The sequence below is a fragment of the Cololabis saira genome, chromosome 10, assembly GCF_033807715.1.
Source record: "Cololabis saira isolate AMF1-May2022 chromosome 10, fColSai1.1, whole genome shotgun sequence".
Classification (NCBI taxonomy): Eukaryota; Metazoa; Chordata; class Actinopteri; order Beloniformes; family Belonidae; genus Cololabis; species Cololabis saira.
The window spans coordinates 45,342,837-45,355,895 of NC_084596.1; the positions used below are offsets into that span (position 1 = coordinate 45,342,837).

The window sequence follows — 13,059 nt, forward strand, 5'->3', positions numbered from 1 at the left end:
TTATTGCACTGCTGTTTTACTGTGTTTTTCTGTTGTATTATTCTGTATTTTTATTCATAACCACCATAAATTTCATGTTTGGTCCTATGTCTATGCTAATTATGTTCTTGTGCTGCTGGAACACCTAAGTACCACTAGATACAACCCTAACTCTTGATATCTACAGTATCATCCAAGTGAATTATGTGATCAAAGAGAAAAACATAAAAAACACCAAGTCACAATATGATCAAATGTTCTGTAGCCCTTTATTTCCAAAACACAAGTCACTCATCTGTGGTGACATTCACAGTAAGCCAAACTGTTTCTTTTGTCCATAATTTCTTCACAAAATGTCCACATGTCCTTTGTGGAGTAAAATGTGAATTTGAAGGGCTCCAGGATTGAGTCCTTCTCATCGTCGTCCGGTTGTTCTGTCCAAACCCTCCCGTACTGCAGAGCAGCCTCAGCCTGGTTGTCCTCCCCCATGCACAGAATATCAGGCAGGTCCACTCTGGCAGAGAACAAGTGTTCATTGGCCTGCTGCTCTTCATCCTGAAAAGATATAGATAAGCAAAATGATCAGTTGTAATATTCAAAACACAAGCTCCAAAAAGAAAAAAAAAAGAAAAGATCCCAGCAGTGCCCTCCTAGACATATTAGAGATCATGCAATCATCCAATCATGCATGATCTAGACACTTTATTTTTAAACTGCAGACAGAAGGTTTGACCTCAACTTGTGAATGGCATATTCTTTAAAGTGACCCCACAATTGCAGTACAATTGGAAAAAAGATTGGTAAAAAAAATAGGGAAATAGAAATGCGGGTTTCTGACCTGAAACAAAAGACAAACTCAGATGGAACTCAAACAAAATTTAAATCTGACCTCAGTTATGTCATCCACCTTCCTTTTCATCAGCCTAAACACTGGTGGCACCTCACCTCGCAGGAGGGCTTTTGATGCATCTGTCCAGTGGGCGAACAGCTTTCCATGGCTCAAAAATGATTAAACAATAGAAATAAATAAAACATTTCTTGTAACAATTTCAAGTCAATATCAAAATCTTTGCAGTCTCACCTTCCAAGGTCAAAATTTTCCATAAGGATGATACACCACCACTGTCGCAAAAGTGGCATGTCCGTCTGAAAAGTGAAGATAAAAAAACAAAAGCCTCACACCATGTCATAATAAATGTTTTGTTGTTGTAATTTTGAGCTTACTTTGATTGCATGAATCAACTTACAATAGAAAAGTCATAGGGAGCATCCAGTGTGGTGTAAAAGCCATTCTAGAAATAAAACATAGTCATTTTAATTTATTGCTGATATCTGTAACACACACACAGAATTGCACAAATAATGAATATATAATAAATAATGTCTACTACCATCAACATGAAGATGCCACAGTCAATCCCGTATGGTTGTCGTGGAAAACCCTAGATATCAGAAAGAAGTCAATTATGTAATTATTGTTTTACAGTAATAAAGTATTCAACTATTAATATATACATACTTTATACTCTTACCTGAATTTGTAATCCAATTTTCTCTGTCCAGTTGCCAGGATTTAGTGACTGGGAAAGGTTTCTACAAGACAGTTGCATTAAAAAGATAAATAATAGTAAATAATATAATTATCAATATGGGCTCTTTTCACATGCTTCACTGGTTCTGATTCAGGACAGACCATCCATGCATCCCCCTTTCCATGCAGTCACACTCCACACATTATTTCAAAAGGTTTTTTATGGTGCCAGTTTCTTGACTCAATTGTATGAAATATGTTAATGTTGGTAGGTCATCATGATAAATCTGTAAAACTAATATAAGATTTATAAGTATGATTTGATACACAAAACTACAATTGTACTTATGTTGCACCATAAAAAGGCTGTCACACAGATCTGAACATGACCTGGTTAAAAAACTAAATATGGAACTCTTTAGAACAGCTTTGGAACATGAACTCCAAAAAGCACACACAAGAAAAGTTTTTGTTAGTGACCTCAGCAGTTCCCTCATCTCCTTATCACCAAATCCTAATGGTGCTTCAGCACATTTGGAGTCAAGACAGACTATTTCTCTCTGTACTGGTTTCAAAACCTGTAATTGTAGTTAGTGACATTTGAACTCAACATTGTCTGAAAGGGCAGCGCAACACAATACAACAACAGTACTGTAATAGAAAATGAAGTTACTTTTGTTAACATTTGATATACATTTTCTGTGACATGCAAACCACCTGTTATAGTAAGCATCACTACTTACAGAGAGAAGGAAATGCCCAGGTTTCCACACAGGAATGACAATGGCATCTCTGATTGAAGCATCATTCTAATAAAAAGGAAAAGTTCAAAAGCAAACAGGTAAAATACACAAGAAATATCATCTGAATAAAATTCAGTAGGATAAGTTGCACTTACAGGTAAGCTTGCAAGTGGATCACACAATGTTGGTTTTCGCCAGGTTGGTACAACATAGAGGTCAGCAACAAAAATGGTTTTCCCCTGTGTAATACATTTCAAATGTGAGCAAATACCCATATAATATAAAAAGGAAAAGTATATTATGAAAACAATATTTATGTTTTATACCTGTGATTGAGCAATTTTCTCAATAACTTCAAAGCACGCATTTCCTATCTGCAAACCAAACAAAAAACAAAAACTTGGCAATGACATACAAACATGATTAGCTCACAATTAAAATGGGTTCAAATGTTAACTCACGGTTGATTCCATTTCCTTATTCAATCCAAGCCCCCAGAAGTCAGCTCGGGTCAGGCAACTTTTTCCTGTTTTTACAATGAGCTCGCCCGCTAGGTTGTCAGTGTCCAATACGTATTTAAGCTGATTGTTGAAGAAAAAATTTAAATAAATCATAGCAAGCATAATACTTAAATGTATAAACATAGGAACATGGGTGGTAGGGCGTAAGCACGTATCTGTCTAATATATCACACAGCTGTTTCTTTCAAGAATACATACCAGCTGCTCTTGGGCAGGATGAAGCTTGAAGGTCCATGATGATCGGCATGGTCTCACATTCTCACTTTTTGTGATAATTTCACAATGTGGTCCACAGGCATTATTGTCTATTAAAAAAAAGGAATTAAAACATAAAATCTTGCCGATAAGTTATGGAGACCGTCTTGCCATTCCTGGTACCTATAAGTCATGTCACACACTGGACATCGCCGGAAATAGGTCGATACACCTGGTGTAAATAAATCATGAATACATCATTAACACTGTGTTACTCTGCAAACTACCATAATAGCAGACAAAACACAAATTACTTACTTTCAATTACACCATTCATGGTGATTATCCTGGCCTTTCTAGAGATCCTTGATGACTCTTCAAGATTTACAGGTCCTGGACAGAGTGCACAAACTGTCTCTGCTGGCTGCAACTCTGTGACATAGTCTGTGAGTGCTTTTGGTTTTATAACGTCATCTGGCAGGTTAGCTGGAAGTTTTTTATGTCCATATATATACTCTACAAGTCGTTTGAAGACTTCTGCTGATGGTGGATAGACAGTATCTGGGTGCTTTTTTGGTGTACTGGTGCTGGTTTCCTCTGTTCTGAACACATCTGGGTTGGTTTGAAATAAATGCCATTTGCTTATATTTTTGTGGACACATGACATCCTTGGTTTGGCACAAGGGCAATGCCATGTGTTTGCTGATGAATTGTATGTTACAAATATCCTCCCAAGGCGACTGTAATAGTGTAAAGTTGGCTCATGGACTGAAAAACAAAAGTGCTTTGAGCTTTCCTCAAATGACACCTCAACACAGAGAGGGACATGTGCTGCCTGTGCATTTTCTTGCCTTTTAATACAGGTTGACTTTTTTGGGTCTCCAAAAAATTTTAAGTGCACTATTTCTGATAAAATATCTTCTCTAAGGCATTCTTCAGTGGCTATGTCTGTACAGTATTGCAAAGAGCGGATGTGTTCACAGTGTGTAAAAATGAATCCACTTCGTGATGCCATTTTGGAATACTGCCTGCATTCTTCCAACTCACACTGAACCTTGTGTACTCGACCCCAGGTTTTGTTCTGTACGTGTATGGGGATTGAAAAGCCATGCCCTCCTTTTTGGACTGCAGAGATCCCATTTTTGGTATCCACACAGACACTCTTTAAATTATCACTTTCTGTTACATCCTTCAGTTTCTTGGGGTGCTTCCTCTGGATGTGTTTGGCCAAGTTTCTCTTCAAACAAGTAACTGAACAGAGGGGACATTGGACCTGTTTCAGTTTGGATTTTGGACCTTGAGTCTCTTGGGTAGTATGTACCACAGAAGAGGAAACCAAAGGAGAAGACGATGTCATATGTGTGTCTGCTGAGGAGTGGATGGTAGATGTTTGAATTGATTGGGCAGAGGGAATAGTACATGCAATTGTATCCTGTTGCACAAGAAGGTCTGGAGATGGGGATATTATGGTTGGTGGAAGCAGAGGAATGGATGCAGCAGACGAACTTGGTTGTAGGGAGGGCAAGGATGAATCCTGACTCTGTTTGGACTGGGCAGCTGCTGAGGTGGAAGATGGTTGTATGGGACAAGACTTTAAGTGTGCTTGCATGTCTGTCCTTCTAACAACAGTTTTGTCACAAAAAGGACAATGATAATGTCCCCCATTCCTGCAGTTCAAATTGCAGCGGCAGATCTTCTTATCTAAGAGTAAGTAGAAAATGTTTATATTAGACAATGACAAAAAAGTCACATGAACGCACACACACGTCCACATGTACGTGTGTGTGTGTGTGTGTGTGTGTGTGTGTGTGTGTGTGTGTGTGTGTGTGTGTGTGTGTGTGTGTGTGTGTGTGTGTGTGTGTGTGTGTATCTTTAATCTAAAATACAATGGCATTATCTTGAAATGCAATAGCATTTTTAAAATGGACTTCCAAATGTCGCTGAAGTCTGGCTGGTTGGCTTGGCTTGAACATGCCTTTGGGGCAAAGGGGACAGTGGAACTGTCTGCAACATGTTGTGCAGCGTTCCACTGCAGGCTTTCCATCACACGTGATGATTGAATGATGCATCTAAAAAGGATATAAAATGCATCATGTGTTTGAGTGATAGTACATGAACTTCAATTCAAATTAAACTGCCTGCAAACTTAGATTGTCTTTGCTTACAGGTAAAATGGCCACTTGCACCAGGTAGTGTAAATGAGGGCCTACCTCTGTAGAATTAATAATGACCAAGAAAATGCTGCACTGCGGGTTAATGTTCAGCATTCAAAAACGTACTTAAGTGACAGTTGCTATAACAAGACAGTTAAGTAATTTAGTATGTTATGTTAGAAGCAAAATATACTCAAGTATCAAAAACAAAAGTACTGATGGTACAGCAGCGTGCTATTTCTCAGTCATTTCAGTTACTAGTCGTTGTGTTTATATACTGTAGTATACAACAGAGGTGGAAAAATAAAAATGTGCCAAGTAGTCCTGACACGTTTAAAAAAAGTTAACAATCCCTGAGAACTTAAGGTGTTGATGCTAACCGCCATTGGAGAAAGTTAACTTTGTGTGTTATCTAACGACAACACAAACCGACATGTAACATGCGGTAATTTGCATCATTAATGACTTATAACGTTACTATTTTACGGCACCTATATTGATCAAGAACACAAGAAACCATGCATTTACTTTCTGTGTATAAGCAAAATCAGCAACCCACCGCTACTCTGGGCATAGATTGACTCGCTGGTGTCCCTCGATTTAAATGGCAGATGAAATCGACATTTAAACGTCTTTACTCCCCCCTGCCTGGAATTGGTAGTGTATTTAGCACGGTTTCCGGCCATTTCTGATCATTTCTAACGACTTTTGGGGTTTATTTTCATCATCATGCCATTAACCGGAAGACAACACGGTCGCCGCCATCTTGCCGTTGTGTTTACTAGCAACGCGCATCCTATTGGTGCAGCGGGATCACGTGACGACCGCGCCTCTACCCGCGGACGAAGTTTTTACTCCACTCAGAAGAAACTAGTGCCTTTTTGCGGTTTTCGATCAAGGGACTCGTGCGGGGTGAGCTCCGAACTTCTACTTATAAGGTGAGCATGAATCAATCTTTTCGATAATTTATAGATTGTGTAGTCTCCAAAGGCGGGAGCGGGATGAAACGATACCGTTTAAGTATATTTAACAAAAATGAACCAACGTTTTTTTTTTTTATTTCTATCCCGATTTTATTTTTTTATTTTTTTCTTAAATCGCCAAAAAGGATGCACATTTTTTTTTAATTATACATTTTAACAGACTCCACCAACAAAACGGCCCGTTCTTCTGTTACGTCATTATTTTGTTCGCTGTGTTCTGCCGTTTGTTTAAATAAAGTTTCGAATACTTCCGGGTTTCATGAAGCGCACGTGTTTGTTGTTAGCTTTAGCATCCGATGCTAGGACGAACATAAATACGCAAAGTAGACATTTCAGAGTCAAAAGTTGTAAATCCTTGGAACTGTGGCTGTTTATCATCTCACGGGCTCGATATTTGGAGGTCTGAAATGGCGCAGAAAGGAGTTTAGCTGGGTAAAGAAACCTTTTCTTGCATGAAGTCTCTTTTTCCACGTGAAATTTAACTTGAAAGGGTTAAAATTTAACCCTTTCAAGTTAAATAAACTGAGATTTTCAAACTGGATTTAACTTAAATCCAGTTTGAAAATCTCACAGTTCATCTGGTTTCATCTGTAAATTAAGTTTACGTGACATTTGTAAGAATTATAAAGTATAAAATAATTCATTAATCTAAAAAGAAACAATTAAATTACAATACAATTACAAATTACATTTTTTTTAATTATTATTTTTGGTAAAATACGAGTTGGGGTAAAAAGACATTTACTTCTGAACTATGTCTGATATAAAAGGGTGAAATCCAGTTTGTGCTGATGATGCCTCTTCTTCCTGGGTAATGGGTGAATGGGTAGATGTGTTTATATTTATGTACAGAAATGGGCAGCAAATTATATGTGTGTGTGTGTGTGTGTGTGTGTATATATATATATATATATATATATATATATATATATATATATATATATGTGTGTGTGGTGTGATTATGTGTGTAAGCAGATACAGTATAGTGTAAATAAGTATATTTATATGGGCATGTGTGTACAAATATATAGAAATATTCAATTACGTGTATGTATAAGAATGTGTGTGAGTATAATCACAGTATATAATAATAATAATAATAATAATAATAATACTGTTATTTAACAGTGTGAGAACAGTGTGTGAATATTTATAAATACGGGTTAATGATCAGTGAATGGGGGTAAGACTAAATAAGTTTACACTTCTTCCTACCCCTTTTTTTTGGCACATGTAAATTAAGGTTTTAAGTGTTAAAGGATGAAATTCTTTGTTTTGTTTTCTTAAATTTCTCATGAAGTCTTGTTTTTTTTTTTTATATACATGTACTAAAATAAAATGAATCAAATCAAATCAAGTCCTGCTCTCAGATCCAGTCTGACCAGTGTTTCCTTGTTTCCACCCCTGCAGATCTGCAGCTGAAGACGGGTCACAACAACCCTGAGCTGAACACTGAGAGCTGACAGCCTCCTACTCTGCACAGACACGGGATTTGTAGATCAGAGCTGAGACTAGTTCCAGGTTTGAGGAAGTACAAACTTCAGTCTCAGTTATAGAGAGGAGAAATGGCGCAGACAGTTCAGCTGGACCAAGAAACCTTTTCTTGTTCGATCTGTTTGGATCTTTTAAAGCATCCGGTGGCTATTCCATGTGGACATAGTTACTGTATGAACTGTATTAAAACCTACTGGGATGAAGGAGAGAATAAAATCCCCAGCTGTCCTCAGTGTAGAGAGACGTTTATACCGAGACCTGAGCTGGTGAAAAACACCATGTTAGCAGCTTTAGTGGAGGAGATGAAGAAGACGGGACTCCAAGCTGCTCCTGCTGATCACTGCTATGCTGGACCTGAAGATGTGGCCTGTGATTTCTGCTCTGGAAGAAAACGGAAAGCTGTCAAGTCCTGTTTGGCCTGTCTGGCCTCTTACTGCCAGAAACACCTTCAACCTCACCATGATGCAGCTCCATTCAAGAAACACAAGCTAGTGGATCCCTCCAAGAACCTGCAGGACAACATCTGCCCCCGGCATGATGAGGTGATGAAGATGTTCTGTCGTACTGATGAGAAGTGTATCTGTTATCTCTGCTCTGTGGAGGAACATAAAGGCCACGACACAGTCACATCTGCAGCAGAAAGGACGGAGAGGCAGAGAGAGATGGAGGGGAGACGACAACAAATCCAGCATGAGATCCGGGGCAGAGAGCAAGATGTGAAGATGCTTCAGCAGGAGGCGGAGGCCATCAATCAGTCTGCTGATAAAACAGTGGAGGACAGTGAGGAGATCTTCACTGAGCTGATCTCTCTCCTCCAGAAAAGAAGCTCTGAGGTGAAGCAGCAGATCAGATCCCAGCAGGAAACTGAAGTGAGTCCAATCAGAGAGCTGGAGGAGAAGCTGCAGCAGGAGATCGGTGAACTGAAGAGGAGAGACGCTGAGAAGAAGGAGCTCTTAGATACCGAGGACCACAACTACTTCATCCGCAACTCCCCCTCACTGTCACCAGTCTTTTGGTCCATACACTCCTCCAGCACCAGCATCCGTCCTCTCACACACTCCTCCAGCACCAGCATCCGTCCTCTCACACACACCTCCAGCTTCAGGATCCGTCCTCTCACACACTCCTCCAGCATCAGCATCCGTCCTCTCAGTCTCAGGTACTTTCAGGATGTGGCAGCAGCTGTGTCAGAGGTCAGAGGTGAACTACAGGACATCCTGAGAAACAGGTGGACACACGTCTCACTGCCCGACACTGAGGTGGATGTTTTACTGTCACAATCGGAACCAACAAGCAGAGCTGGATTCTTGAAATATTCATGTGAAATCACTCTGGATCCAAACACAGTAAACACACGGCTGATACTGTCAGAGGAGAACAGAAAGGCGACTTTAACGGACAAAGATCAGCCTTATTCTGATCATCCAGACAGATTCACTAAACATCATCTGGTCCTGAGTAGAGAGAGTCTGACTGGACGTCATTACTGGGAGGTGGAGAAGAAAGGAGATGAAGTTTTGATAGCAGTTTCATACAAGATTATCAGCAGAATAAAGCGCTGGACGGCAAGTGGATTTGGAGCAAATGACAAATCTTGGGGACTATTTTGTGGCTCAAAAGTTTCTGGATTGTGGCACAACAGCATCAGAACCTCCATCTCACATCCTCAGAGCTCCAGGATAGGAGTTTACCTGGATCACGGAGCAGGAGTTCTGTCCTTCTACAGCGTCTCTGACACCATGACCCTCCTCCACAGAGTCCAGACCTCCTTCACTCAGCCGCTCTACGTTGGACTTTCGGTTGGTAACAAGGATGGAGCCTCAGCTGAGTTCTGTAAACTCAAATAGATGATTTTTTCTTCATGTTTTTATTGATTTTCTTTTCTTCTCGGAGACGATCGTCTCAAACTCTGATGGATAGAGGGACGGTTTTGTTCTATAAGTTGATGTTTTGTTGTTATTTCCTCTTTTGGAGGTGGAAGTTGTTCTTTTTTAGTTTCACCTGGGAAATATTAATCATATTAACATCTTCTATTTCAGTATAAAAACACAGAAATAAGCCTGTGTTGGAATTGTTGTTAACTATTAGTTTTGATATGTTTTTATCGGATGTTGTATTTCTTTTCTTCCACTTCATGGACTCCAACAGACGACCCACCAGACCGTCTTCATCTCTGATATCATGTCTGCATTCACACTCGTTTCCTCGTTCATTAGCAAACCAAAGGTTCTTGTTTTCTAAAGATGAAAACATCTTTAAGACTCGAGCACAAAGTAAATGATTTCAGAAATGTTAGTGACAGCAGCAACGCAGCAAACGGTTCAGTGAAGCCTCTAGTTGGTGTAAACTAGTGTGTTGGGGCCGGTAGTCATCGCTGCAGATGCAGGACCAGACTAGATCTGCACATCACATGTTGTTGATGTTTCATGTTTAACAATCTGAATATTTAGTAAGAAATAAAACTTCTGATGTTCAAACAAAGTGTTTTCTTCAGTCTTCATTCCAGGATTTGACTCAGATCTGAGGGAGAAAACATGAATTTAAAGATCATATTGCAGGTTGGAGACCCCTGTGAATCAATGTGTAGGAAAATAATGTAGGAACTGAATTTTCATTGAAATACGCATAAATATATACTACAGTGACCTCCAGAGTTGTTTTTGTGAGAGTATTTTACTTCCGCATCTGAAAAAGCTGAACCGGAAGTGACGTAGCACCGGGGAGTGCGGTGAATTCAACAATAGGAAAAATAATGGATCTTAATGTTAGTTGTGACACTGAAGAGGTTGTGAATGTGTACTCACACCAATATGACGGGCCACAGCCTTATAATTACGAACCCGTTAGGCCCCCTACGTTCTTTTGATTGACAGCTGAAACTCGCTTTTTAAAAGGCTGATTTATGGTTCCGCGTTACACCAACGCAGACCCTACGGCGTAGGTTACGCGGCGCACGCATCGAACGCTGCGTGCGCCGCGTAACCTACGCAGATTTTACGCGGAACCATAAATCAGCCTTTATTCACCGCAGCACCCGCCCGTGCGCTCCTGAAAGAAACTCAGAAAATTACTCCTAAAAGATGGGTGAGTACTTGTAATCTGTCTAAGTTTGTACTTTCTAAACAGAAAACAAGCTTATTATTTGGTGGAATAAGTGGGGAAAAAACCGAACAATTAATAACGACGTGTGATGGCGAAATCAAACAGCGAATACCGTGAGTGAGGGGGCGTGGTGTTAAATGCAGCAAACATGTCAGCTTGTCAGATCATTACTGGGATGTGGGGAAAAAGCAGAGGATACGAGAAATGATCCAGGCTGAGTTGGATTTGGGAAACCGCTTGGTGATGGAGACGTCACGGGAGGCACAGCGCAGCAGATCGGGGAGAGAGCAGAGAAAAGGGCCCTCTTCTCTTTTTTCTGATTAAATGCATCCGAAATAGACAAACAGGCGATCTATGAGTAACTTCAATGAGAAATAAAACATCGAGGGAATATGGATAAAAGGAGGTGCCGGATCCTAGGTACCGGATCTTGTTCCAGCAGGATCTGGCACCAAATTAAGCCCTAATAAGATTCTTATTATTATATCTTATCAGGACCTTCCAGCTCCCTGGCGATCTCCCTCCAGCCAGCTGCCACTTTATTGAGGTTCTTGTATTGAAATGACTGTTTCCTACAGCGCTTTCAACGCCAGCTGTGGAGACGTCTCCCTCCTGCTACGTCATATGACGCGGTGTTCGAAAAAAAAGCGGTTTTAGGAGCTTTGCTAAAATCAGCCACTTTTTCCTCTGAATACGTGCCTTTATGTCTTGTAAAACATATTAAATCCTACATTAACTTCTCACATAGTCATTTTCACATAAGGTCAGGTATCATTTTTGAAAAAACCCTAACCTGCAATATGCTCTTTAAAATTAAAGTAAAACGGATGCAGTTTTCATCCTGAAACATTCTAAAGTACAGAGTTCATGTTCACAACAGATCATATTTCTGGATTTAAATGTGTCTTTACTGATTTTACTGCACTTGTTCTTCTGGCCAGACTCAAGTAAACTTTGAGTTTCAATGTACAGGTGAACAGAAGCAGCAATAAAAATGAATCATGATGGAGACAGAAGCTCATCTGGACCTCTGGGGATGTACAGGACTGTCTCAGAAAATTAGAACATTGTGATTTTCTGTAATGTAATTACAAAAACAAAAATGTCATCCATTCTGGATTCATTACAAATCAACTGAAATATTGCAAGCCTTTTATTATTTTAATATTGCTGATCATGGCTTACAGCTTATGAAAACTCAAATATCCTATCTAAAAACATTAGAATATTCTGTGAATCTTAATCTTAAACTGTAAGCCATAATCAGCAATATTAAAATAATAAAAGGCTTGCAATATTTCAGTTGATTTGTAATGAATCCAGAATGTACGACATTCTTGTTTTTTTAATTGCATTACAGAAAATAAAGAACTTTATCACAATATTCTAATTTTCTGAGACAATCCTGTGAAGTCAGCTCGGGTCGTCACTCCTGTGTTCCCAGGTTTCTAGAACTTCCCCAGACCAGGATCACACTGATGTTTAGAAGACTTGTTTCAGTTAAAATGGCAATAATAATATTAATACGTGGATGTTTTTCTGAATCAGGTTGATTTAAAAGTTGAAAAACTGATTGGAAGCTTTGAGATCCAGAGACTCTGACTGTGGAGAAAGAGAAGCTCCAGCAGAAACATGTGACCTACTAGACATACTAGAGTTTAAAAATACTCCTGTAGAAGTTGAAGTATCAACTCAAGTTTTTTACTCAAGTAAAAGTATAAAAGTACTGGTTTCAAAACTACTTAAAGTATAAAAGTAAAAGTAATGTAAGGGGGAAAAAGCCATTAAGGACAAAAGCCATTGAAAATGAATGAATCTTAGTATAATGCAAATATATTAAAGAAGCATATATGTGTACTATTGAGCATTGACATGTGTTTCAGAGAGCAGCAGATATGATGACTAGTTGCCTATAAGTATTGTAATGGTGCAAAAAGTCAAAGTTCAGAGGCATGTTATCATTTATCCTAACCTTTATTGGAATGTACATCCAAGTTTAGTTGCAGGAATCTGAGGGAACGGATGTAAGAACAAAACTGGACAAGAACATCTGAAACAACCACAACCAAATTCACTCTATCCGGATGGAGCAATTTAACTGGATAGTTTTTTTTAAAGGCCGAAATGAAATAGAGTAACGAGGCTGTTTTTAAAATGTAAGGAGTAAAAAGTACAGATAATTGCGTGAAAATGTAAGGAGTAAAAGTAAAAAGTCGTCTGTAAAATAATCACTCCAGTGAAGTATAGATAACCAAAATTTCTACTAAAGTAAGGTAACGAAGTATTTGTACTTCGTTACTTGACACCTGTGTATATATTTAATCGTTTTATTTTCACTTAGAATTATATAAAAGGTTT

At 39.1% G+C, this 13,059-nt stretch overlaps 2 protein-coding genes across 6 annotated transcripts; one reads left to right on the top strand and one right to left on the bottom strand.

Moving 5' to 3' along the window:
* Positions 1–232: 232 nt before the first annotated feature.
* Positions 233–4,666, bottom strand: LOC133453133 (uncharacterized). Of its 4 annotated transcripts, XR_009783293.1 has the most exons (13): positions 3,288–4,666; positions 3,153–3,201; positions 2,973–3,079; positions 2,715–2,834; positions 2,580–2,627; positions 2,409–2,492; positions 2,254–2,319; positions 1,512–1,572; positions 1,371–1,421; positions 1,227–1,271; positions 1,061–1,125; positions 869–967; positions 233–534 (listed from the first exon to the last, which is right to left on the bottom strand). XR_009783293.1 is itself a non-coding variant. In XM_061733015.1 (11 exons), exons 3-11 carry the CDS (start codon positions 2,618–2,620, stop codon positions 271–273), a joined length of 786 nt encoding a protein of 261 aa, XP_061588999.1. In that variant the 5' UTR covers positions 2,621–2,627; positions 2,715–2,834; positions 2,973–4,666; the 3' UTR covers positions 233–270. The 4 variants fall into 4 exon arrangements, 1 of the variants encoding a protein (XP_061588999.1); XR_009783291.1 differs by having other exon boundaries at positions 2,973–3,201; XR_009783292.1 differs by having other exon boundaries at positions 869–977; positions 2,973–3,201.
* A 1,324-nt stretch (positions 4,667–5,990) lies between these two features.
* Positions 5,991–10,046, top strand: LOC133452131 (tripartite motif-containing protein 16-like). 2 transcript variants are annotated; one of them, XM_061731346.1, is made up of 2 exons: positions 5,991–6,060; positions 7,516–10,046. In XM_061731346.1, exon 2 carries the CDS (start codon positions 7,671–7,673, stop codon positions 9,444–9,446), a length of 1,776 nt encoding a protein of 591 aa, XP_061587330.1. In that variant the 5' UTR covers positions 5,991–6,060; positions 7,516–7,670; the 3' UTR covers positions 9,447–10,046. The 2 variants fall into 2 exon arrangements, with proteins under 2 accessions (XP_061587330.1, XP_061587329.1); XM_061731345.1 differs by lacking the exon at positions 5,991–6,060 and adding an exon at positions 6,383–6,537.
* Positions 10,047–13,059: the final 3,013 nt, after the last annotated feature.